The following is a 27,907-nucleotide window of genomic DNA, read 5'->3' as shown; positions in this document are numbered from 1 at the left end:
TATGTAGTATATATTATATATAGCATATATAATTTTATTCTTTTTATATTTTAATGCTTCCTTTTTTTCTTTTCTTGCCTAATTGCTCAGACTAGTACTACTGGTACGATTTTGAATAGAAGTGCCAAGACTGGGCATTAATTCTTTACCGCTTATGCTGGAGAAAGAACTGAAAACTTTTCGCTGTTGAGTATAATGTTGTGTTTGAGCTTTTTATATATGACCTTTATTATGTTGGTGTAAATTCCTTCTATATATAATTTAAGAGAATTTATTATGAAATGGTGTTGAATTTTGTCAAATTCTTTTTCTGCATCTATTTAAATGATCATAAGATTTTTATTCTTCATTCTGTTAATGTGGGGTATCACATTATTAATTTCCTGATGTTAAACTATTCTTGCATATCAGCTGTAATCTTACATGATAATGATGCATGATCCTCTTAAAGTGCTGTTGAATTTGGTTTGCTAATATTTGGTTGAGGATTTTTGCATCCATATTTATTAGGGATATTGGCTGTAGTTTTCTTCTTTTGTAGTGTTTTTGCATGACTTTGGTATTGAGGTAATGCTGGATTAATAAAATGAATTAGGAAATGTTCACTTCTCTTCAATTTTTTGGAAGAGTTTGAGAAGAATTAATGGCAGTTCTTCTCTGAATATTTAGTAGAATTCACCCTTGAAACCATCTGGTTCTGCACTTTATTGGGAGGGTTGTTACCATTTCAATCTCATTACTCATTATTAGTCTGTTCAGATTTTCTGTTTCTTATGATTCAGTCTTAGTAGGCTGTAGGAATCTCTAGGAATGTATCCATTTATCCAAGTTATTTGATTTTTGGTGTATAATTGTTCATAGTGGTCTCAGTGATCCTTTATGTTTCTATGACATCAGTTGTAATAACTCCTCCTTTAATTTCTAAGTTTATTTATCTGAGGCTTCTCCTTTTTTCTTTGTTCGTCTAGCTAAGTGTTTGTCAGTTTTGTTTATCTTTTCAAAAAATGAACTATGTATTTTATTGACATTTTCTATGGTTTATTCTCTATTATTTATTTATGTTCTAATCTTTATAATTATTTTTATTCTGCTAACTTCGAGCTTAGTTCTTTTTCTTCTAGTTTTCTGGCAAATATAGTTAGGATGTTTATTTAAGGTATTTCTTTTTTAAATGTAGGTATTTATCACTGTATACTTCCCTCTTAGTACTGCTTTTGCTGCATCTCACAAGTTTTGCTATGTTGTGTTTTCATTTCATAAAACGTTAATAATTAACCTAACCAAAAAAATTTTGTCAGAGACGGAGTGCATGGTTGAAACTTATTTTCAATGGCTTCGTAATGGAAAGTTCACCTAATTAGGCAAGCTCAAACAGTTCAGGAACAGCGTAGTACACAAAATAGCCAGAAGCCTTCATAACACCAGTTTCCTCTCCAGTGGCTTCAATGTGGCATTCCATTCATCTTCATTTTCTACTCGCTTCCCTCTTGACCATCTATTGTCTAAAATGTGAGGCTTATCCGTGAGATACATGCTTCTATATGAGGTTTTATCACCAGTCGTTTCCAGATGCCAGAAAACCTTATAATAAATACTGAACTTCATTCCCTACCTCTGACCCACATCAACCCTCATCCACCAGGTAACTGGCCTCCAGAGGTTCATGCGGGGAGGCTACCACCATTACAGTAAAACAAGGAGTGATGTTATCAGCTCCTCTACCTGGAAGAAGGGGAAGACGAGAAGAAAGAAAATGTCAGATCCTGTAGTGTCAGAGAAAAAAATGTGAAGCTGATATCCCAAGTTGGATTTCTAAACAACTTTTTCTATTGAAATATTGTTACCCATGACAGTTAAATTCTGTTGTAATATTGGAGTAGTATAATAATAATAATACCTTCAGTATACATTCTAAATAACCTTATTCCAAAGCACTTTTATTTCACTCATTCATTTATTTGACTAATATTTACTAATCACATACTAAGAGCCATGCACTGTTCTAGGCAGCAGTGATATATATATATATACACACACACACATATACATACACACACACAATACTGTCTTAAATTAGCTTAACTTCTCTAGGATTTTGCTCTTTTTATCTCTTTTGAGATAAGGAAACTAAAGTTTATCAAATATTGGTATGATCCAAGTCACATTACGAATAAATATCAGCACTAGAGGTCAAACTCAGGTCTTCAAAGGCATTGCTTGTTCTCATGTTTTATGAACAAATCTCTATGGTTGACATTGTGTTGTAGAAAAATTGCTTCTAAAAATTCCAAATTATAGACAAATAAATATGCATTTTAGAGAAAAAATCTGTTGTAGTGTCAGTTATTAGTTATATATTTGCAGTCGTGCTTCTAAGGAGGTGTCTTACATATCGTGGCTTCTGAAGAATATTGGAGTGAATGGATGCTAATGGAATGTATTTCCAAATGCCACATAATACATGACCTCTTAGTTCCTTAAAGATTTTATTTCCAGATGAAAAAATAGAAGGCTTCACATTGGCTCTCAGATATAATTTACATCCTTGAACTCAGTTTACAAGGAATGCTGCATTTGGGGAGACAGAGGGGTACTTTCCTAGATCAATAAAGTGATGCTTTTTTTTTTTTTTTTTAGCATTTGTAAATAACCATAGTCATGAATAAGCTTCTATAGTTAGAGCCCTGGAGTAGACTGGGAGAGAGAGAGAGATGGGGTTCAGGTACCTGAAATTCCTGAGAACAATATGTTCCTTTATAGATTAAAATGAGTCCACTCTTACTGCTTTTTGACCTCACCGAATGTGTTAGGAGTGTTCGCTCATTCTTGTTTTGTTTTGTTTTTTGTTTTAGGTTTCTGCCCACTTGGCTATTGGGAATGTCAGAATGGAAAATGCTATAGGCTGGAACAAAGCTGTAACTTCGTAGATGACTGTGGAGATAATACTGATGAAAATGAGTGTGGTAGCTCCTGCACTTTTGAAAAAGGCTGGTGTGGCTGGCACAACTCCCTGGCTGACAACTTTGATTGGGTTTTAGGGGTTGGTTCTCATCAAAGCTTAAGACCTCCCAAAGACCACACACTTGGAAATGAAAATGGTAGGTGATTAGATTGTCGTAATTGCTTTCACATGATATTCGCAACGTACATTAAAATGTCTTTTCCGACAGCACCTGGGGAGCTCTGGAGAGACCACCACGATGATACTGCAAGGTGATCAAACATGTAGTGAGTGCATGTTTTTTCTTAGGACTGCTGTAAGAAAGGGCCACAGAGTGGATGGCTTAGACAACAGACATTTATTGTCTCAAATTCTGCAGCCTGGAAGTCCAAGATCAACATACTGGCAACGGTGGTTCCTTGTGAGGGTTGTGAGGGAGAATTATCTCTTCCATGTCCCCTCCTAGATTCTGGTAGTTTCAGTAGTTCCTTGGCTTGTGGATGGTGGTTTTCCCTAAGTCTTCACATCGTCTTCTCTGTGAGCATGTCTGATTCTTGGTCCAAATTCCCTGTTTTATTAGGACCCAGTCATATTGGATAAGTCTCCATCCTAATAGCCTCATTGTAACCTAATCATCAGCAAAAACCCTATTTCCAAATAAGGTCACATTCATAAGAACTGGGGGTTAGAACTTTGGCATATTTTTGGGAAGGGGGGAACACAATTCAAACCATAAGAGTTTTTAGCCAGAATCCAGTATTAATCATTAATTCAGTCATTGAAGTTAGATGAGAATGTATGCTGCCATCAAACATCTTTCCTAAATAGCATACACTTGTAATCAATAACCCTGAATTCTGCCACTCATATGATCATCAGCAAGTCATGTAACTTTTCAGATTCTCAGATTCCTCATCTGTCATTTTGAGATAATAAAATTCGATCTGTGTGCCTCACAGAGATTTGGAGATGATGTATATGAAGGGATAAGAGTTTGAAACCTATAGAGATGGCATGAAAATTTCACTGTAAAACCACATATGTTAAGGGTATTGGGCATGGCTCATTTTTGTAGTGAGTAGCTGAGATTAAGTCTCAGCCTCTTTGGTGAAGGAATAAAGGACAGTAGCAGAATGAAGAAGGGACCCTGAATCCCTGGATGCTACGTAATAGGCAAAGAAGTCTAAATACTGAAATTCCATAGGCCTATTGAAAAAACAAACAAACAAACAAAAACTGACCAAGCCATGGAGAGCAAGACCAAAGTCTCATTCAAGCACTCAGCTCTCCATACATGAAATGTTTTGGATATGTCAATGAGCAAGAACAAAACTCAATACCTTTCTTCCCATGTTACTTACTAAAATTCTCAGTATTTACACACTCAACAGATGACTGAATTTTTAAAAGCACATTTTATCACTCTTTTCTTTTAGATTTCATAGGTAGTCTTTACATTATTTTACAATCACTTGATAGTTGGGAAATCAATAAAATAATTTTTGTAACTATCTTGTTGATTCAATGGCGTAAATATCCCATCAGATCAGTTAATCTGCATACTGTGAAGCATGTGCTAAAAGCACAGACAGTTGGAAATTGTTCTGTCAGCAAGCTAGAGGCAAGGCTATTCGATTTTCTTTCTGTTCCAGATGAAAATACTTTTGGCAGCTCAGATCATATGAATTGTAATTAAAGACCATAACTATGATGGAAATGTAAAAATAATCCCATCATTGTTATTTTGGTCTTTTCTGAATTCTGTCATTGTTCCTAGGGCACTTCATGTATCTGGAGGCCACTCCAGTGGGCCTTCGGGGTGACAAAGCACACATCAGGAGTACCATGTGGCGGGAATCCAGTACAGCCTGCACCATGAGCTTCTGGTATTTCATATCTGCAAAGGCAACAGGATCCATTCAGATTCTCATCAAGGTAGGAACATGACCTGTGATGCCTCTGAGCTTATTGTGTTCTGTTTTAGAGACAGGGTCTTGCTCTGTCACCCAGGCTGCAGTGCAGTGGTGCAGTCATCACTCACTGCAGCTTCCAACTCCTGGACTCAAGCGATCCTCCTGCCTCCGACTCCCTAATAGCTGGGACTACAGGCACACACCACCATGCCTGGCTAGGTGCTACAGGCACGCACCACCATGCCTGGCTAATTTTATATTCTTTGTAGAGATCAGGTCTCACTATGTTGCCCAGGCTTGTCTCAATTCCTGGGCTCAAGCAATCCTCCCACTTCAACCTCTCGAAGTGCTGGGACTACATGCGTGAGCCACCACACCTGGCCCCCTCTCTGTAGGTGTCATGTGGCCTGAGGGAGTTGACTTGGCTAGAGAAGGCCCCCTGTTTTTCAAAGGTGCCATTTCCTGTGGCTGAAATGATCTATGGGGTTTGGTAAGCTGGGGCATGAGAACCAGCTTTGAGTTCAACATCATATCCTGTGATGATGACTGAATCCTAGAGACTCCTTATATAATAATAATTAAGACACGAACATTTCTTCTTCCTATTTCGTTGTTTCCTTCCCTATCCTTTCCAATAAAAGAAAATAGATTATTTGTGTATCTGAAAGAAGAGCGGCTATCCATTTTTCCTCACATATGAGCAATCATTAAGGGAACTAATAATAGACATTCTGGTTTGAAGCACACTGTGCAAAGGGCTGAACTACTCAGGAGAATGATCAAGGTATGATTACACGGAACTGCTTATTAACTGTGACACGGTAATGCATTTTCTTCCTGAGTATTAATTGGATGTTTCTGCTAGAGCTTTAATTTAGTATAACAAAGTGACAGTGTTCAGGGAACAAAATAACATAGTAAATATTAATATTAATGAGACTTGGTCAAACACCTTTACTCTTTACTGAGTTAAAACAGCAGCTGAAAGGAGATATATGTGTGCGTGCACAAGTATGTGTGTATTTGTTTGAAGAATCTGGGTGGAATTCCTAGAAAGCTTACTTTAAAGCATGCCGTGAAGACCATTGCTTTTTTTTTTTTTTTTTTTTTCCTCACACATGAGCTTTGGTTAAGTGCCCTGGCACTGATAGAAAATGCCTGAGCTGAATACCAAAGAGCTTTTACCTCTGAACAGTTTATGTCTGCAGAGTCTTATGTTTCATCGGAAACCAGAATTGACTTTATAACTTAAGACTCTTCGATAATGATGCAGAAAAGTCTGCCTAATAAAATACATGTTGCAAGAACCAGAACAAATCATTCTTATATTTAAAGATGGAAACTTACAAACATATAGCACTTAAAGTTCTCGTAAGAGGACTTCACTGGCACTCTTGGAATGTGATACTTGATTCTATGGTGTGCACCATGTAAGAGATTTGGTACTGCTCTGTGGGCTTTGCTTTTATTATTTGCCTCAGTTGTATTTACATTTCAATTATGTTATACTGACAAGCTTTATATTTCTAGAAAGTGTAATATTAAACCATTTTGTGATATTAGTCTTCCTACCAAGGAATAGAATTCCTGTGGTTCCTCTAATTGATTCTTAGGGAAATTTAACAGCATTTTAAAAAGCCTATCTTCTTACTACACACACACACACACACACACACATACACACACTTAAAAAGTATATGCCTATATTTAATTAGTCATGTTGATTGTGAAGAAATTTCTCATAATATAGTTGGATTTTATATTCATGAATATTAGGGCAATCATTTCATCTTGGTGATTAATAAGATATGTGTTTCCAACCAGCATTACAAAGTAGTTATTTGGCTGTCTCTGTGTGGAATCACGCTGGATTTTACCTTGCTCATTCTTTTGAAAGCATCCTAGCTAGATAGTAAACCCAATAAAGGCAAGGATTCTGCCTCCGAATTATTTCTTTCTTTACTCTTCATCTTTTAAAATGTTCTAGTATACACATGCGCTCCCTCTGACTTGGCCCTCCCTCTCTTTTTTTAGGTAGGCCCACTTCTGTGTTTTCTATCTTTTCCCTCCACACGGAGTCACACCCAATCAGGAAAACTCGGCCTTTTGCAGAACTTTCCTTGGCCACATTTGCCCAGCCTCCCACAGTGGTTCCTTTTCTGAGTGTCTTGCAGCTCCAGAAAGATTCCTACTAACTGACTGTTCATCAGAAATTTTTCTAGTTCAACAAACTGATTGTAAAGTCTTGAGAGCAAGGCACTGAAGTTGTAGGTGCCAAGTGTCCCTCTCAGATCTTCAGAAAAGAGTCTGCTGGATGAAGCAAAAAAGTGATGGCCTCCCAGAGGTTGTGGCTGGGCTGGAGCCAACCCTTATTTAGGACAACGCTTGCGAAGGGATGGCCATTGTGCCTTACATGTGTGACATTCAAGTCTAGCCTGAAGAAGAGTCTGCCATCTAAATCAGAAACGAACATGGAATCAGATATAAAAGCATGTGCCATTGAACAATAATTTACCAGTAGCATCATTTATATAGGGTAATACTGATTATAGATAACTACAACAATGCATACATGAATATGTCATTTATAGAACACCATTACTTATGTTATTTCATGGAATTCTTAGCACACCCCTCTGAGTTAAATAATGGGAGCCTTATTTTACTAAAGGGGTAGAGGGGTCACAGAAATAACTTTACCACCCTATAGCTAAATACCCAGTCAGGGACAGAGTGAGAACGTGAATCCAAGTATGTCTATGTCCAGAACTCATTTGTTTACTCCCAGCTCCAAGCCCCAAGTGTTCCACACTGACTTTAATATTGAAATGAAGATCCCCTTTTACCCAGATCTATACACATTGCATAGAATATATTTTTAGAAAAAAAAAATGAATCATGGTTCTTAGAATGGCCATATATGATTCTTAAATGACTCCTGTAATAAAAAAGTAAATTCAGAGAAACTTCAATAAAGCAAAGCTATTGCTTTTGAGAACATTTGGTAAAAAGCAGTACCATATTACCTATTACCTATTTCTGCTTTTTTTGCCTTTGGTTACATGAGAGTTACTTTTCATTAGAGAGATGCAACTGAAACAAATGTAGTTTTTGTGTCTTTAATCAAGCAATGGGTGAATAATAAGAGGATCCAAAAAATTGAGAAATTGATGTTAATTTTCTCTTCTTCTTGAAGTTTGCTTTAGTTACGAATGAGAAAAAAAAAATAACCCTTAAAAGGATGTAGTTAACTTTTTGGAAGGAATAACAATTTTTTAAATACAGTCTGTTTTGTATGAGATCAGAGAGTTTACCAGGTAGGATGACTGGCTCTCACGCTCTGCTTGAGCCAAGCCAAACACTGTGTGATGAGATTCAGCCTGTGGGAAGCAATGACAATCTCTGTTACTCCACTCCTTCATTTTATGAGTGAGTCAAGAGAGGCTCAGATGGGCTAAGTTATAAACTCAAGGTCACTAGTAAGTCGATCGACTATGACTTGAACTCAGGTATTCTGAAATTAAGTTTAGAAAGTCTGCATAATTGGTTTGGTTTATCTCTTTCTAAGGAGGAGATCTGGATGTTAATCTAAGTAAAAATAACTGGGCCCTATCTTTTTCTGAATTTTGTAATAGTTCATTTTTAAAATGCCATCCTTATTTTTGCTAACATTTCTCATTTTTCCTTTTTAACTCATTTATATTCAGTATTAAATTTCTTATTAAATTTAAATGCATTACCTTCCAGACCAGGTAAGATTTAAAACAAAAAATAAGCACTCAAGAGTAGAAAAGGGATTTTACAAGATGAAAGTTAACTCATTTTGCAAATATATTTAATTTTACTCCCACTGTTTTACCTGTTGTCACTTGTTTCCTGATGGGGTTAAAGTTGTTTTTTTTTTTTTTTTTTTTTGAGACAGAGTCTCGCTCTGTCACCCAGGCTGGAGTGCAGTGGCGGCGTGATCTCGGCTCACTGCAAGCTCCGCCTCCCGGGTTCGTGCCATTCTCCTGCCTCAGCCTCCCGAGTAGCTGGGACTACAAGCGCCCGCCACCACTCCTGGATAATTTTTTTTTTTGTATTTTTAGTAGAGACGGAATTTCACTGTGTAAGCTAGGATGGTCTCAATCTCCTGACCTCGTGATTCACCCGCCTCGGCCTCCCAAAGTGCTGGGATTACAGGCGTGAGCCACCGCGCCCGGCCCTGATAGGGTTAATTAATGATGAGTAATATGTATACATGAATACACTAAAAGTAATTTGAGGGAAATATTGAAATGGACTTTGTTTTCGATAATTTGTTTTCTTTGGGTAAAATCTGTCTAGCCTCTACAAGAAACAAAAGACCTTTCGTCTTTTCAATCAGCCTTTTGAATAAAATGCAAGAACACCTGCTATCTGAAGAGCATTATCTTCCTTTGGAACTATTCCATCTGTAATAAACTGTTGATATTTTAATCAAGATTACTGCATGCTTTAGGGAATTTGAATATATTTAATTGAAGGCATTCAGGACTATCCATTATGCAGTCATGATAGAAAATATAATATATTCAAGCCAGAAGTGGAGAAAAATAATGTGTTTCAGGAGAGCCCTCCTGATATAGCAACCTAGTTATGCTGAAAGATCATAATTAAATTAGTTCATTGCTTTATCTTGCTTAGTGGTTCAGATAATTTTAGAGTTGTTGGGGTCTTACTCTCAGCTATTCATTTTACAGATGAAGGAAGCAAGAGTAAGAGTTTATATTTCTTGCCTCAGCTCACATGGTATTTTAAGGAAAAAGTCGGGATGTGAATTCAGTTTTTCTGAATTCTAACTTAAGGCTCTTCTACTTGTCTTCCTAGAAATTTTATCTAACGATTTTGATATGTAATAGGGAAATAAATATTTTGTTCAAGAGGCTGTGGAAAATGTCAGATAAAGAGAAGCTAGCTTTCTTTAAGTAAAATACTGTGGCCGTTCTGGGTCCACTTTTAACCTTAGTCTAGGGAGCAATGATCCTTGGTCAACTGAATTCATGGTAAGCATGGTAAGCTCTCTGCATCCATCCAAACCCATCTCCACCACATCCTCTGCGTGCATACTCATCACTGCCCTAATCTGAAAAGATTTACAACACAGATTGAATATTCCTTGTCCAAAAATCCAAAATTTGAAATGCTCCAGTGAACCTTTGCTTTGAGCATCATGTTGACCCTCTAAAAGTTTTGGATTTTAGAGCATTTCAGATTTTGGATTGCAGGGTTAGGGATACTCATCCTATAACTGCTTTACTAGAGTAGTAATTAGACAGGTTTTCAGAATTAGATTTATTTTGATATTGACAAGCTACTGACTATTTTATGCTATTTTGAGTATACTATTTGCATTTTATTCATTATTTCAGAAAAAAGGTATACATAATATAGAAGATACATAGAATCTGGATAGGGAATTTGACTTCTCCAAGACTGTCATGTGGATTTTGGACTATAAATCAATTAAACTACATTTTTAGTGCTTTTTCAGAATTGTTTCAGTATCTTAGCAGTGTAATCTGCATAGTTTTGTTGTATTGTACTAATGTACTTGGCCAAATAATTGGAGAAAAGTTGATCTTTGCATTTTAAGGTGTGAACCACTGAGTATCTGAGACAGATTTCAGTCAATTTGGGAAGTTTATTTTACCAAAGTTAAGGACATGTGCCCATGACACAGCCTCCAGAGGTCCTGACTACATGTGCCCAAGGTGGTCCAAGCACAACTTGGTTTCATACATTTTTAGGTAGACAAGAGACATCAATCAACATATGTAAGATGAGCATTGATTTGGTCCAGAAAGGTGGGACAACTCAAAGCAAAGGGGAACTACTCGAAGTGGGGAGGGGGCTTCCAGGTCATAAGTAGATAAGAGACAAATGGTTGCATTCCTTTGAGTTTCCGATTAGCCTTTCCAAGGGAGGCAATCGGATATGCATGTATCTCAGTGAGCAGAAGGATGACTGGATAGAATTGCCCTAAGCAGTTCCCAGCTGTACTTTTCCCTTTAGCTGAGTGATTCTAGGGCCCTAAGATTTATTCTCTTTTCACTAAGGTATAACCACGCAAGATATCAACACACCCAGAGTTTAGTTAGTTGCCACATCACAATACTCTAGTTATAGAAAATAAATATTTCTTTATATCGTCTTAGAGAACATGGCAATAATTATTCCAGGCATATTTTTAAATATGTGAGATTTTCCTTTTAAACTTCTTCTGTTCCCATGTTCTTTACCTTTCAGTGTCTCTACTATTTCCAGGTAGGACTCCTACGAAGCTAGTTCCACTGGAATCTCTTCTGTCATGAAGAAAAGATGTCCATTAGGATGCTAACACCTTAGTTTAATTTATCCCAGGAGCCCAGGAGTTTTTGCTTTACAGAGAAGTATATAGTCAGCTCTAAAGAATGACATTATCACTATGATTGTTGCCATTATGTTTCTATTTCTACTCCCACTAGCGCTGCTACTCTTGTGTGCAGTCCAAATATTGACTAATTCCTCTTCCCTTTCCCTTTCTTTCCCTCCCTCCTGCCCTCTCTCTCTCTCCCCCTTCCAACCTTCCATCCTTCCCTTACCTTTCTTTCCCTTTCTTTTCCTTCTCTTCTCTTCTCTTCTCTTCTTTTCACAGAGTCTAGCTCTGTCACCCCAGCTGGGGTGCAGTGATGCAATCTCGGGTCACTGCAACCTCCACCTCCTCCCTGGTTCAAGCGATTCTCCCACCTCAGCCTCCTGAGTAGCTGGGAATACAGGTGCATGCCACCACGCCTGGCTAATTTTTGTGTTTCTAGTAGAGACAGGGGGTTCACCATGTTGCTCAGGCTGCTCTCGAACTCCTGACCTCGTGATTCTCCCGCCTCGGCCTTCTAAAGTGCCAGATTACATTCGTGAGCCAACAGGCCTGGTCTCATTTTTTTCTGTATCATGTGATGTCTTCCAACTGTATGAATCCATTTAATCTTCAAAATAAGATGGCAAGGAAGATATTTTGTTTTCTAATTTTACAGACCACAAAATTAAGACCCAGGTCATACAAACAGTACGTTGAATAATCAGGATTAAAAAACAATTCTAACTTCAATATTCATGCTCTTAACTGCAATACTCAACTTCTACTATTAGAATTTAAAATATTCTAATACTCAGGAGTCAGAGAGGTTACTGTCCCTCAGAGTTTTTCAGTGGCTCTGAAGTCATACAAATCAGAAATTTCTGTCTCTACATATTAATAAATCTATAGATGTATTCCACACATATTAGAGAGGAGAGGTGACTACTTTGTGTTCATCAACTTCAGCAGTTTTATTTTTTTTAACTTAGTTTGCCAGCTTCTAGTAACAGTTATTGCGTTTATCTAAATTATTCCTTATCATATTTAATATAACTCAGACATTTTAAAATCATGTTTAATACAGCTGCATTTTATTTTTTAAATTATTTTTAATTGACACATAATAATTGCACATATTTATGGGGTACAGTGTGATGTTTTGATACATGTATTCATTGTATAATGATCAAATCAGGGTAGTTAGCACATCTATAACCTCAGGTATCTGTCATTTCTTTGTGGTAAGATCAGTGAAAATCCTCTCTGCTAGCTATTTTGAAATGTACATTATTTTTAATTATATTCATCTTACTGTGCCAAGAAACACCAGAACTTATTCCTACTAACTGTAACTTCATACTCCACCAATCTCTCCCCATCTTCACCTCCCCTGTCCCCTCCGCATTCTCTGGTAACTACTATTCTGCTCCTTGCTTCTATGAGATAAAAGTTTTTAGGTCCTGCATATGAATGAGATCATGAGGTGTCTGTCTTTCTGTACCTGGTGTATTTCACTTAACATAATTTCCTCCAGCTTTATCAATGTTACTGCAAATAACAGGATTTCATTTTTTTAATGGATGAGTAATATTCCATTGTATATGTAGACGCCATTTCTTTATCCATTTATTCATTTTTGGACACTGAAGTTGATTCCATATCTTGGCTATTGTGAATAGTGCTACAATAAACATGAGAGGACAGATATCTCAACCTATTGATTTCATTTCCTTTGGATATACACCCAGTAGTGGGTTTGGTAGATTATATGGTAGCTCTGTTTGAATTTTTTTTTTTTTTTTTTTTGGGGAACCAACATACTGTTTTCCATAATGGCTATACTAATTTATAATCCCACTAGCAGTGTGCAAGGGGACAGTGTTACTGGGTGTAAAACACTTGTTATACAATTTTTGCTTGTGTTGTCTGTGAATTTGAGGTCTTATCCAAGTTCCACAACCTTGCTAACACTTCTTTATCTTTCGTCCTTTTGATAATAGCCATTCTAACAGGCATGAGGTGATATCCATCATGGTTTTGATTTGTATTTCCCTGAAGATTAGTGATGCTGAGCATTTTTTTCTCATATATCTCTTGGCCATGTATGTGTCCTCATTTAAGACATGTATATTAAGGTCTTTTGCCCATTGTTTAATCAGATTATTTGCTTTTTTGACTATTTAATTTTTTGAGCTCCTTATTTATTCTGGATATTATCCCTTTGTTGGATGAATAGTTTGCAATATTTTATACCATTCTGTAGATTGTCTCTTCATTCTGTTGATTGTTTCATTTGTTGTGCAGAAGCTTTGTAGTTTGATGCAATCTCATTTGTCTATTTTTTCTTTTGTTGCCTGTGAATTTGAGGTCTTATCCAAAAAAATCTTTGTCCGTTCTGATGTCATGAAGCATTTCTTCAATATTTTCTTTTCGTAGTTTTGTAGGAATAGCTGCATTTTAATGTTGGTTAGGAAAGAATGAATTAGAAACAAAGTAATACCAATTATTAAAATATTTTTAAAAAATCTGTAATAGTGACTTTGTGAATATATGTTAAACAAGATTTATGGAGGAAGAAGTAACTACCATTATTTTAAAGGAGTGATAAACATAAATGATACTTTTGAGATAGCCAAAGTATTATAATGGGATATTAAAATATCTACTATTACTATTGGTGAGAAAGTCACAGGTACTACTAGTACCTGTGATCTGTTGCCTGTATTCACAATATGAAGAAAATACCAAAACTTTAGTTGAAGTTTGTGAAAATAAAGATGTATTTCCTCCATCCATGTTATAACTCTCTTGAAAATTAATATTCTGTTTCTAAGAAGCCTGAAGAATTTTCAGTTTTATGAGGACATCTATCTTATGTGTTCAGTGTTTACATTTATTTATTAAGAAATATGAGTGTGCTTGTCTGTGGAGGAATTTCTTATATGAAAAAGCAATTCCAGCTTCTAACATTTGAGATCCATTAAGTCACTGAAGATAGCATTCTATCTGAGCCAAGTTTAGAGCAGACAAAGTATAAATGAGTTTAAATGCTGCCACAGCAAAGAGCTATTTCAGCCAACTAGGCATCAGGCCTGCAGCCAGGTAGAGTCAGCAACTTCCAAACTGGCTGCTCATGGATTAATATAGTGAGAGATTTGTCACCCGGACTCGAGAGTGCCTCTCCAAATGTCATAAGTAGTCATAGACATTGTCATCTTAGCTATTATAAGATCTGAGAGAAGGAAGAGAAGAAAAGCAATATTGTGGCTTGTCTGGTTTAAAATATAATAGGCCAGTGGCTTCACATGGTACTGTCCATTTGCCCACAGAAACTTTGTAGGTACAATTGCTGTACACACAACTGGTCTGTGTAGGAGTCCTGAGAGCCAGTTAATTTCAATTTAACTTCTGCTTATTTACTGAGAGTATTTGAATTTGGATTATTTCAAACAAATTTTTCATGGTGAAACATTTCTTTTTTTTCTCTTCTCATTTTTCTAGGGCATTGCTTGAAAAATTCTAACAGTTTTCAGCACATGGCATTGCTTGAAAAATTGTAACAGTTTTCAGCACATGATAGTAACTCTTTGTAGAACTCATAAGTTCTTAATTAATTGTTAATGCCTGCTCTTCATTTTCTACAGTTTTCAATACGTGCTGCAACCAAAGTAGGGTAGAATTGCTTATCAGTGGCCTGATTGTTCTAACTGAATCACATTTCTGACTCAGATGCTGCTATAAGTTTGGCAGTCCATTTTTACCAATTATAAATCACAGAGTTGGAATACAGAGAAAACCCTTGTGATTCACTTTCGTATGCATCGATAAAATAAGCAATTAAAATGGCAATAATCTTACATATTTTATCTCTGTAAGAAATGAATGTACAAAACAATAGCATTTGTAATCTTTGAGGGAATTTTTATTAAAATAAATGATTTAAACTTTTTTTTAACAAATGAAGAAATGTTTAGACAAACTTACATTTTTCTAGATTAGTGTATTTCTTTACATCTTCTAAAGAAGTCAGGAATATTTTCTGATAATCTGTTGTGACAATAAAGCTCATTGGTAAATTCTGCTATGGTTCTCCCACTGTGGATAGTATTATATGAAAGATATAAACAACAACAACAAAAAAGCTGAGCAGTTTGGGATATACTATGCCCAACTTAGACTATTTGTAACTAACAATTCCTTTAATTTAGGATTGCAACTTTCTTCTGCAAGTACTGAGTTTCCAGCTCCATCCCAGTTTTTTTCACCCTTGCTTTCATTCATTGCAATTTAAACAGATAGTTAGTGAGCTTTTCCTAAATACACTCTGGTCTCATGGAGCTTGTGAGTTTAAAGTAGGCTTAACTGCTGGCAAAAAGCAATGGTATGGCACGAATTCTTTCTATCAGAAGTTGTAAGAGCTTCTCATTGGACCCTGAATGTCCTTCAGTATTTAATTCTCCTCCTTCGGAAGTCATCCTTTTCCTGAAAAGGTGGTTTATGACTTCACGTGCTACATTCTTGGCACTGGAACCTCTCTGAGGTTCATGGAATGGGTTTGAATTAAGTGGCGCTGTGTTCCCATGTGATTAAGTCTTTGTCTCCTGGCACTGCCACACTGCTTGATGACTGAGTAGTGAAAAGTTCTCTTCTCCAGTGACTAGGGAAGTTTCATGATGCGGACCTCATCTACCTTGTTTACTATCCTGTGTGTAGCGAGTAGCATAGTGCCTTGCACATAGTAGGTATTAAACACATATTTTTTAATTGAATGAAAGATTGAATGTACAAGCAGTACATAAATGCCAACTCTACGGAATAATTCAATATTCTAAGAATTAAAAAGCTACTGAAGTATTTATAGGCTGAAAGTGTTTAGAAGAAATAAAAAAATTAAATTGGATTTTGAAAGATAAGTAGAATTTGGATAAATAGAAGCAAGAGGCTAGGTGTGGTAGCTCACGCCTATAATCCCAGCACTTTTGTAGGCCAAGGCAGGCAGATCACTTGAAGTCAGAAGTTTGAGACCAGCCTGGCGAACATGGTGAAACCCCATCTCTACTAAAAATTCAAAAATTAGCCAGGCATGGTGACATGTTCCTGTAATCCTAGTTACTTGGGAGGCTGAGGCAGGAGAATCACTTGAACCCAAAAGGTGGAGGTTGCAATGAGCCAAGATTGCGCCACTACACTCCAGCCTGGGTGACAGAGGGAGACTCTGTCTCAAAAATAAAAATAAATAAATAAATAAAAATAAATAAAAAAGAAGAAAGAAAGGAGAACATTATTTCAAATGAGAGAATACACAGAGGAAGAGAAGCTTGGGATGTATTGAGTGGACCCTGAATTCACTAATTATTGGATAGTAATTAAGGATATGATGTTAATGACAATAAAAACAAGCATTTATTCTACGCTCTACAGTCTACATCATACATTTGCATATCTGATACTGTGATTCTATTTGTGTCATTTAACATAGCACTGCTTTCATTGTTTCTGTAATTTTCAATTATTTCTGACTTATTAACTTATATTTAGCTTTAACTTAACTTTGTAATCATTTCTTTTGGGTAACTTCTAATGTAATGTATTTAAATTAAATAAGTTATGATGTACCAAATTACATATGCAAGTTAGCAGTTTGTATAAACACAAATAATAGGAAGTAATCAAATTGAAAATTAATCCAAAACTGCTTTTGGAACGGCAGAAGAAAAATAATTGAAAAATGAAATCCTTGAATATTATTTGAATGACCTTAACTTTTAATTTTTTCTTGATATGAGAAAACAAATTTCAACTTAGTTGCTAGATATTCATTCAGACATTGACATTATTTTCTTTGTAGAAATGGACATGATGACAGATAAAATAACTTTTGTAGAATTAAGAAAATATAAATGTTTAATTTAATTCTTATAACTCAAGTTCGCACAAGATCATCGAGAATCAAGCATAAACAGCATTAACACAACAGTCAGTGGCAGCCAACAGGCACACGCTGGCCACCTCTAGTGATACGACTTTAAGATTGATCAAACAATCAGAAGAGAGTTATTTAATCAAAACAATCTATTTGCCAACACTTTGTAGCATTTGTCTTGTGCACTTTTCATGTAATTTTGGAGAACTCCAATACCACTCATGTTTATACTTAAGAAAACATGATACTTGCATAAACCCAACAAGAATAAATAAATTTTGAAGAATGAGACTTGCATGTATAACACTGAGCTTTGGAAAGCCACAAACTGTTTGATACCTAAAATTCTGCTCCCCCTAGAACCAATTTTTGTCCCTTTGGGGCAATATTGGCCCCTCTTAAGAATGAGTGTTGTACCGTCTACTTTTTCTCCAAGTCCCATCTTTCAGTCTCTAAGAACCCTCTTTCTTCTGGGAAGGCCATCGTTCTTCACCTTTGCAGAGAGCAAGTTGTCAAACTTAACACAATCACTAAACTTGAGTCCCAGAGATTGAGACCATCATGGACAACATAGCGAGACCCCATGATATGGTTTGGCTGTTTCCCGCCCAAATCTCACCTTGAATTGTAATAATACCCATGTGTCAACAACAGGGCCAGCTGGAGATAATTGAATCATGAGGACGATTTCTCCTGTACTGTTCTTGCGGTAGTGAATAAGTCTCAGGAGATCCGATGGTTTTATAAGTGGGAGTACAAGCTCTCCTGCCTCCTACCATGTAAAACATGACTTTGCTCCTCACTTGTCTTCAGCCATGACTCTGAGGCCTCCCCAGCCATGTGGAACTGTGAGTCAATTAAACTTCTTTCCTTTATAAATTACCCACTCATCGGTATGTCTTTATTAGCAGCATGAGAACAGACTAATATACCCCATCTCAAAAAACATGAATAAAATAAAAAAGCTATTCCCTTACAATCTTTCTTAATAAGCCAGGGTAACTACATATTATTAATACACATGTGTCTTCCATGCTCTTATTTATGCCTTTTTCTTATCTGTGCCTTTGTTAAATCCATGTCTTTTTCTACATTTGGAATGTTTGTCTCCTCTCCATCCTTCCCCCGCCAACACACACATGTAGATTTTGACATAACCAAATCCTGAACATCTTTCTAGACCCAGATTGAATATTTTCCCTTCTGCATCTTGTCACTTACTACCATTATCTTGAGAGTCAGATGTAGGTACAATTTAGTTTTGTGTCCTCCATAATAAATGGCTCATTGTAGACTCATATAATGTTAGAAAAAATAAGACATTTATAGTGCTTAAAGAAGCTTAACTATGAACAGGGAGAAAAATATGTGAAGCTATAGTAATAATTTACAAAGTGGAAGATTTGGGGGAAATTGGGAGCTGATGATGGAATTATCTATGCAGTCTAAAAAGAAATTATGTTTTCCAAAAAAAAGACTAGTTTTGTAGTCGTGATTTAAAACCCTTATATCATGTTGTGGTGAGTATTATGCCTTCATGAATAAAAAATAGAAGTTATTAAAAATGGACTTGGACGAATTACTATTCTTTTTATAAACTAGACCATATGGTTATGAATTTACTTTATGGATTAGACCATATGTATTAGGGTTTTGCCATTAAAAATTCCATGAATGACTCATTGAGGACTTTGTTACGGGTTACAAATGCTGATACATTTTATTTTCCATTCACAATGTGCCATTTAATATATCCACATATAATCATTGATGATTGCTTTGTCTTTTATGCTCACCTGTTGGTGGCAAGAAAGCATGCTTAGTTCTTCAGACTTATGAGCTGAGGGATCATTATTCTGAGTGCTAGCAATTGAAGTGACATGGAGACTTAAGGTTAAAAAGAAGGGTAAAATAATATTTTTATGTGAATTCATGGATTTCTTTTCATCAGCATTCATGAGCCCTAAGGATTTTACAGGTCATATTTTTAATGAGTTATCTTGACTCTTTTTGACTTCACTGGGGGTCATTCAGCAAATAAAATTTTACCAAAGTTAGAGGTACATATGGCTCCTGAATGATGAAAGAATGGTGAGAATATTCTTTAGTCTTTTTAGGGTTTTCTTTTAAGTTGTTTTTCAGAAAAATCCCCAAATTATAAGGCAGAACATTGAAATTAATTACTTTGTTGGCTTCATTAGAATCAGAGCTGAATTTTCTTGGTAGTCAAAAGAATATAAAACATAACAAAAAGTGTATTGTGAAAAGCATAAAATAATACTTCAAATGGCGTTAAGCTCTTTACTAAGCAATTTTGTTTCTCGTGAGGTTTTTAAAAAATGTCTAAGCAGAAGATAAATTAAAAATATAGTCAAGCTTAGAGAAAAAAATACTTTTTATTTTGTTTTTCCATTTGAACACAAAATATAATGGGAGCATATAAGTAAAACTTTTACAATTTACTATGTTTCCTTAGATGTAGGGAGATTGTTAACAGTTTTATTTTTATAGATAGATGGTTTGCAGTGATTTCAGAATGCACTTATGCTTTTTTATTATTACTTTATCCATGTAGTAATAAACATCATTAGGAAAAAAAACTCATATAATAATTTCAAGCAGATATTTCAGTACTTAATTTTTTTTATGCCTTGTAGAATGATTAAGGGCAGAGTGTTGACCTGGGACTACAGATAATTTATCTTTGGCTAAGACATAGTATATTCTATTTCATATTAGAAGTTTCTGATATATGTTTCTCCCTTGAAAATCTTCCACTTATTTTCCTCTACACTTTCAAGCCACAAATATATGTTTTTTTTTCTAAGTAGCTTAAGCACTGTTAAATATTTTAGAAAATTTTGTTAATGTAAATATAGCCAGATCATTGAGTAGGCAAACAATCAATGGTAGCAAATAACTGACATATCCATAATAGAGTCACTTTGTTTTCCTAGACCTCTGGGGAAGTCATCGTTTTATATCGCTTCACTTATTTTGCACACACATACTGCAAATTACTTAAAATTCTGTGTCTGAAATAATTTGTTTAAAAACTAGCACTTCAGAAAATTTCTGTTAAATTTAATAACTTCAATGTGAACGCCCTGGATCAGAATCATTATACATAACAGAGCACTCGATATATCCATTGTATCTTCTCATATGTGGTGAGCTCTGAAAATATATGAAATGCTATGCACAGAGAAGAGAAAGCAAATGTACTAGTTGCTTTTCCTTATAACTTCTTATGAATGAGTCCATGAAAATGCATGTCCTATGTATATTCATCAAGAGAACTAGCATTTTATTTAGTAGGTTTTTCATGACAACAAAAAATCAATCCTTTGAAAGGCAGAATTTGTGAAAATAATCGAAATTTGGAATGAGGCGTTGGTGGTCTTTTGCATATATACACATTACCCCAACTTTCTAAATATTTCTTAATTTGGTAAGAATGCTTCAACATCTTCTTTGTTATTTTGTACCAAGGAAGTTAAAACTACTGGTAGAATGTAGAAGGAGAAATATGAACATAATTATTACCTTTACGGGAAATTTACGTTCAACAAGAAGGGTCACCTCCTCTCCCTCTTTGAAGTCCCAACCATTCTCTTATATTTTTGAGTTTATTTTTATATCTCCCACAGAGTTGTTTACTGTGCGCTGCTTCTCAGCATTGTGTACTTTTCCCTGCAACTCCCAACAATAGTTTTGGCCATGGATTATTCTGTTCTAGTTGCTGCCTAAGAGTCTGAGACCCCTGACTTGATCATCTGCTACAATCAACATACTGTTTACAACAAAGATTCAATGGGAGGAAAACCACATCTCTCTTTGGTCCCATCCGTCAATTCAAAACAAAAACACCAACACATGGCTTATTTGCATGTTATAGATTTTACAGAAGCATTGATCCTAATTAGAATCTTAGAACCCAGAATATGGCTGTACTGAGAGTACAAAAGGAAAATCAGATCTCAAAACTTTCATACAGAGATTCTCTCCATACAAATATCCTAGTTCCTAGACTCATTCCTTTGCATCAATGTTGACCCTCCTTTGAATCTATTAAAGGAACCACATGTTCTATTCTTCCAATGCATACACAGACTCCAATTTCAGGTAACACCACTCACTAAACATAGGGATTACTTTTGCCTTAGGATGCATTTTTTTTTCTTTTTGTTGGAGCAATGAAGACCCTGTGACCTATTGAGTTTATTTCCTGAAGTATGAGGTATTTAGCCAAGAGAATTTCACAGTGGGCTCCTAGACGTGACAAAAGATCACTGGCCATGTAGCTGGAGACAGACCTGGATTTGAATGTCAACTCTGCCACTTACTACTCATGATCTTGGGCAAACTACTTAGAATCCATAAGCCACTTTCTTTACATGTAAGAAATAATGATTATAATGAGTTGCAAATTGTTTTCAGGGCCACCAAATACTATAACAATGAATGAAAGAGTACTTTGGAAACTATAAAGCATTTAACACACTTTAGGTAAAGTTTTCAATTAATCCTTCATGAAATGTAAGCATAGGAAAGGGAGAAAAAGTAAAATTCAGAATATTTGTTTAGTTGTGTTGTTAAAATAGACTGCATTAATATCTGTATCCTCTAAAACTGTGCCATCTATTACTTTTCTGAGCAGGAGTTTTCATTGTATTTCCATTAAATGCCCTTTCACTTGTGGCCAGAATTCATTCTATGTATTTGGTCTCACACGTTGTCTGGTTGGATGGGTGTTCGTTAAACTTCGTGCCTGTGTTCACTGATAGCTGGGCCTCGATGAGATCCCGTCAGGTGGTAAGCTTAGAGCACAAGCTGTTATTGTTTGCCTCCCATAACCTGGCTAAGGGTGTCTGTCATTTAGGAGGTAATGTTAGAAAGGGAGAATGTTGTCAGCGGGTGAGTTATTCATGACAAATAAATATCCAAGGAAAACTAAAATGTTTGTTTTTAAAGCAAAGGAAGGGCATTGAGATCTGTTGACATATTCTATTTTTAAAAATTATGCTGTTCTTGTACATGATGAATGTTCAAATAATATCTCACAGACAGAAGAGCATTAACATGACAGTGCCATGTACAACTCACTTAGTAGGTCTATAGTGAGAAAAAATACAGTACCCTCACTTGTTATTAGAGGGCCAACTTCTCCATAAAAGCACAAAATAGGATAATCTGATGATTAATATGATATCAGATTTTTGTTTTAGTTTTTCATATAGAACCCTTGTATATACCTTCTACCACCAAACACATGTGCTGCTTCCTGTCTTAAATGAGGCGGGGTCTGTCTTCCTGATGAATTCGCCTTTTGTCTTGACTCTACTCCCCACTCCCCAATTCTGGAATCTGGCTTTTATGAGCATGGATCAAATCCCAAGATTTAAGCTTCAGTACCTGTGCTTGTAACCACCATATACTACTGCCTCTATAAATAACCCCTGGCCAGGCATGGTGACTCACAGCTGTAATCCCAGCACTTTGGGAAGCTGAGGCAGAAGGATGCCTTTTAGCCAGGAGTTCAAGACCACTTTGGGAAACATAGTGAGACCCTATCTTTACAAAAAATAAAAATCAATAGTCAGATGTGGTGGTGTGCACCTGTAGTCCCAACAACCCAGGACGCTGAGATAGGAGGCTCACTGCAGCCCAGGAGTTGAAGGCTACAGTGAGCTGTGATTGTGTCACTGCACTCCAGTCTGGGCAACAGAGTAAGCCCTGTTTCTTAATAATAATAATAATAAAAATTAAAGAACTTCTAATTGCTTTAGCATAGGCAAATTGACAAAAGACATACATAGGTATCACACCTAAGAGGAAATAGAAAAGGCAACTAATAAACCTATAAAAAGATGCCCTGCCACTGTAGTGATCAGGAAAATGCAAATAAAGCCTAAATACCCAAATGTTGAGCAAAAGCGGGGTTAAAAAGCTGATACCAAGGATTCCTATGGATGTGGAACAAACAATTAAAAATTTAGTATACTCTTGGCAGGAGTATAAATTGGTAAAATAATAACAATTTGGCAGTAGTAAGTAAAATTGAAGCTGCACATACTATCCTATTACATAGCCATATTCTTCCTTTGTATGTTCTCTAGAAAAAATATTTATCTGTGTGTCCAAGAGGTATAAGCAAAAATGTTCAAAGCAGAGAGTTTTGAAAAACCCTGAAAATGGGTGTCTCCATACCACTGTTACCAAACACCATGGATTCAGTCTATCACTGAGACAATGAGTATTGCCCGGGAAGAAGGCTTTATTATATTACAGATAATGTCAGCCAGGGAGATGATAGCCAAATCTCAACTCCATTCCTCCTCCCCAACTAAAGGATTTTTATAGATGGGAAGGAAAAAAGGAAAGGAAAGGAAGAAAAGTTGTTCAACAGGCAGCAAATGCTTGAATGAAGGGTCTAGTGTCTCATGGTAACCACGTGAAGGAAAACAGGAATTAAGGAAGGGTAAGGAATAGGAATTGGTCAGAGGCAGCAGGTGCATCTGTAGATGAAACTGTAGGCTTCTCAATCTTCAGTTCTATGGGCATCTGACTTGTTGGAAAATTGGGCCAGTTTCAACACGAAAGGAAAGATAAATATCAAACTTCACACATGGTTTCTCTTCATAAGCACATTCTAGTTCCCAGCCTTGATCCTTGACTTCATGCTTGACTCTCCTTTGAGTATTTTAAAGGAATAATATATTCTGTCCTTCCAATGAATAGATAATGGGCGATATAGTCAAACAATGAAAATCATACATCAGTGAAATGCATTAACAAAAAAATTAAACAGTCCAATTAGAAAATGGGCAAAAAACATAAACATTTCACTGAAGAGAATATACAGATGGCAAAACAAAAACACGAAGAGGTTTTCAACATCAGTAACCATTAGGGAAATACAAGGTAAATCCACAGTGCAATATCACTACACGCTGACCAGAATAGTGAAAAAAACTGATAATAACATCAATACCAAATGCTTGGGACGATAAAGAGATACTGAATCATTATACATTGCTGCTGAGAATATAAAATGGTATAGAAACTCTGTAACGAAGGGTTTGGCAGTTTCTTAAAAACAAACCAAAAACTGAACATGCAACTACCATATAATCCAGCAGTTGCACTCATAGTTGTTTATCCCAGAGAAATGAAGAGTTATGTTCAAGTGAAAACCTGTACACAGATGTTTATAACAGCATTCTGTTAACTGTACTAGCCGTTATCTAGAAACAACATTCTTTGCAATAGCCAATTTCTAGAAACAACTCAGATGGCCTTCAGTTGAGTGAATGGTTGAATAAACTGTGGCACATCCATACCCTAGAATACCACCCAGCAATGAAGAGAAGCAAACTATTGATGCATGCAACAACCTGGATGAGTCACCAGAGAATCAGATTGAGTGAAAGATGAGGATTCCAAAAAGTGACTAATTTTTTTATTCCATTCATATGACATTTTTGAAATGACCAAATTCCTTTAAAAATGGATAACAGGCTAGGTGAGTTCAGTGGCTTACCCCTGTACTCTCAGTGCTTCGGAAAGCTGGAGCAGGAAGACCACTTGGACTCAGGAGATCAAAGCTGCAGTGAGCTATGATCATACCAAAACACTCTAGCTTGGGCAACAGAGTGAGACCCGTCTTTAAAATAAATAAATAAAATAAAAATAAATGGATAACATATTAGGGATTGCAAAAAGTTAAGGAGGGAAATGGGATAGGAGAAAAGTGGGTACAGCTATTAGAGAGCAACATGAAGAATATTATCAATCCTTGTGGTAATGGAGATGTTTTGTATCTTCACTGTATTTGTGTCAATATCCTAGTTATGATATTGTACTCTAGTTTTGAAAGATGTTACCAATGGGGGAACTGGATAAAGGGTATTTTGAGATTGCTCCATATTATTTCTTAAAACTTCATGTGAATTCATAGTTATCTCACAATAAGAACTTTAATTAAAAATAATTGTGTTAAATTTAAATTCTAGTGGTGGTTTAGTTTCATTTAGTTTACATACAGCTAAAATTTACTTCCAATTTGCACAATGTGAAAATATCTCCATCTTCTTTTTTAATTTTTAATTTAACTTAATTTTAGTTGAAAAATAATAATGCATATGCATGCAGTGCATAGTGATATTTTGATGCATATAATATATGGTGATCATGACGTATTTAGATCTGTAAACTCTGTAGTCCACAATATCATCACAAAATGGGCAACAAAATAATCTTAGCCATTGACATTTCAGATTTTGGTTAATTAGTAGCTTGCTTTGTGTCTATTCCAAGCCATGTCTAATTAATACATGGATAACATCCATGACTGCTTATAGTTTTTTGTCAGTTTTACCCTCATTTAAGCAATTCTTAAACATTTTCCAAATGTGTTATATTTGTGCTTTCTGTTTTTCATATTGCCTGTATTATCCAATGTCAAGGTTGTAGATTTAAGCTAGATTTAGTATGATAAGTTTAGTATAGATTTTTTTTCACCTCATTACAAACCACTCTAAATGAACCTTAAGGCAATCTTCATGAACCTCAAGTCTAGAAAACAGTCATTTTTCTCACTACTTAGAAAGTATAGGTGAAATAATTTGCACTCTGGAATGAAGCTGTAGTCAGGCATTTCAAACCAAAAAACTTGCATAGTACAAGCCTAGGTCTTGACCTCTGAAAATCTAAATTAAATCTTTCAGTTAAGTGTGAACATTGTACACTTCAGGGAATAACCTTGATAATGGACGCTAGGAAAGTAGAACTAGACAGAAGCTAGTGAACAACTTCCCTCCTTGTTCCCTCCCCTCCTTTTTGCTTCCTTCTTCCCTCCCTCCTCTTTCCCTTCCCATCCATTCTTCCTTCCTTTTTTTTTTCTTTAACAAGTGTTTAGTGAGGACCTACTTTAATCTAGGAAGAGTCAAGAATAGATGTTGCATGGTAGCAGAAAATAGATGATTAATTAATGTTCTAGAAATTCCATTTAGCTTATGGGATAATGCAGAATATATAGATTTAGACATCTACTATGTCAAAAGCTGAATTTGTGTACAAGAACATAAATGAATCTTTTTGACATAAATGTTGCCTAGTAATATAGTCCATCTTGATAAGATATATGACCATGTGGATTTTTCCATTTTATTCACTCTTAATTGGGAATTTTTGGTAAATGTGCTATAATTTCTTTTTCAGAAAAATATTTTCAACAAACACAGGATTAATATAATATCAAATCTGAGACTTTTTGAATGAGAAGACTTTAAATATCAGGCCATTCTCTTAGGCAGCAGTAAGTGGACGAATGGTTTTAAAATATTATGTAGCAATTGTCCACAATAATGTGTGACCCAATCCAGAAAATACAAAATTCAGACTTTTGAGAAGATATTGTTTAGACTCCATGAGGTTGCCTTTTTTAGGTCAGCTGGGTAAAGAGATGAAGAACACAGACTAAAATAGTTGGGTTTGTGAAGACATATGCTTAGTTACAAAAACCACCACCACCAGCAGCGGCAGCTAGCATTTCCCTGGAGCTAATACCAATATTATCCAAACACAACCTAGCTCATAATAGGCAATTAATAAATGTTTGCTTAATGGAACAATTAGTGGTACCTAGGTCTTATTCATCTCTTCCTATGAACTAAGCACTCTTTTAACTACATGATCTCATTTAATGTGCATAATAAGTGCAAAAAAGCTACTGTGATCATACTTTATGCAGATCAGATAACTAAGTTACAGAGAACTCATTAACTTTTTAATGTTAGTAAGTGGTTGAACTGGAGTACAACTCCAGACAGTCCAGTTCCAAGATCCAAGCACTTAACCATCACCCCAGACTAGCTGTCGAGGTATAGGACTCAAAGGTTTACTAATTCCACACACAGCCATTACCCAACATTTAGCAGGCAAACAACCAAGGGACACTAGTATTTTCCTAGAATTATTTAAGCATAGCAGTGATTTGGAGCTTGGTAAGAGAAAATTTTAATTATAGAGCTGAATTAAGTTAACGGATGTAAAAACAATGTTGCAGCTGCCAAAACTTTCTGATTAAATGTGTAAGCTGTTAAAAAATTAAAGTATAAGCCTTGTGGGACAACTGACTGCACACTTAAGGTTTTTTTTATATCTTTACATTGATCATTACTTAAGTAAATTGTATAACACGCAATGTATTAAGAAGTTTATGGCCGGGTGCAGTGGCTCACACCTGCAATCCCAGCACTTTGGGAGGCCGAGGTGAGTGGATCACTTGAGGTTAGGAGTTCGAGACCAGCCTGGCCAACATGGTGAAAGCCCATCTCTACTAAAAATACAAAAATGAGCCGGGTGTGGTGGCAGGTGCCTGTAGTCCCAGCTACTCGGCAGGCTGAGGTGGGAGAATCACTTGAACTCGTGGGGCGGAGGTTGCAGTGCACCGAAATTGCGCCATTGCACTCCAGTCTGGGTGAAAGAGTGAAACTCCATCTCAAACAAATAAATAAAAGTTTATAATATTACTTACTTTCTTAAATGACGGCAATGAGCTTTTAGCCTGCATCAATTAAACTGCTTAATCAATTGAAGGGATACTAGAAAAACCCCATCAACCAGCAAGGAAAAGAGTAGTTTGTCACCTGACAGGAGTCTTGTATGGGGGCTGAAACATCTCGGATATAATTAGAAAACCCAAATGTGTACAGTGACTCAGTGGGGAATCCGTGTGTGTGTGTGTGTGTGTGTGTGTGTGTGTGTGTGTG

At 36.0% G+C, this 27,907-nt stretch overlaps 1 protein-coding gene across 1 annotated transcript in view; it reads left to right on the top strand.

Moving 5' to 3' along the window:
- MALRD1 (MAM and LDL receptor class A domain containing 1) overlaps positions 1–27,907 on the top strand; it is a 694,737-nt gene that overhangs the window by 331,650 nt on the left and 335,180 nt on the right. The window contains exons 27-28 of the mRNA XM_011972480.1: positions 2,853–3,098; positions 4,719–4,876. Of these exons, the coding sequence (XP_011827870.1) occupies positions 2,853–3,098; positions 4,719–4,876 (404 nt within the window). The remainder of the gene's footprint in view (positions 1–2,852; positions 3,099–4,718; positions 4,877–27,907) is intronic.

Source organism: Mandrillus leucophaeus, unplaced genomic scaffold, assembly GCF_000951045.1.
Source record: "Mandrillus leucophaeus isolate KB7577 unplaced genomic scaffold, Mleu.le_1.0 Scaffold1295, whole genome shotgun sequence".
Taxonomy (NCBI): Eukaryota; Metazoa; Chordata; class Mammalia; order Primates; family Cercopithecidae; genus Mandrillus; species Mandrillus leucophaeus.
Note: the sequence above shows the minus strand (reverse complement) of the source record. Positions and strands in the feature narration are given on the sequence as shown.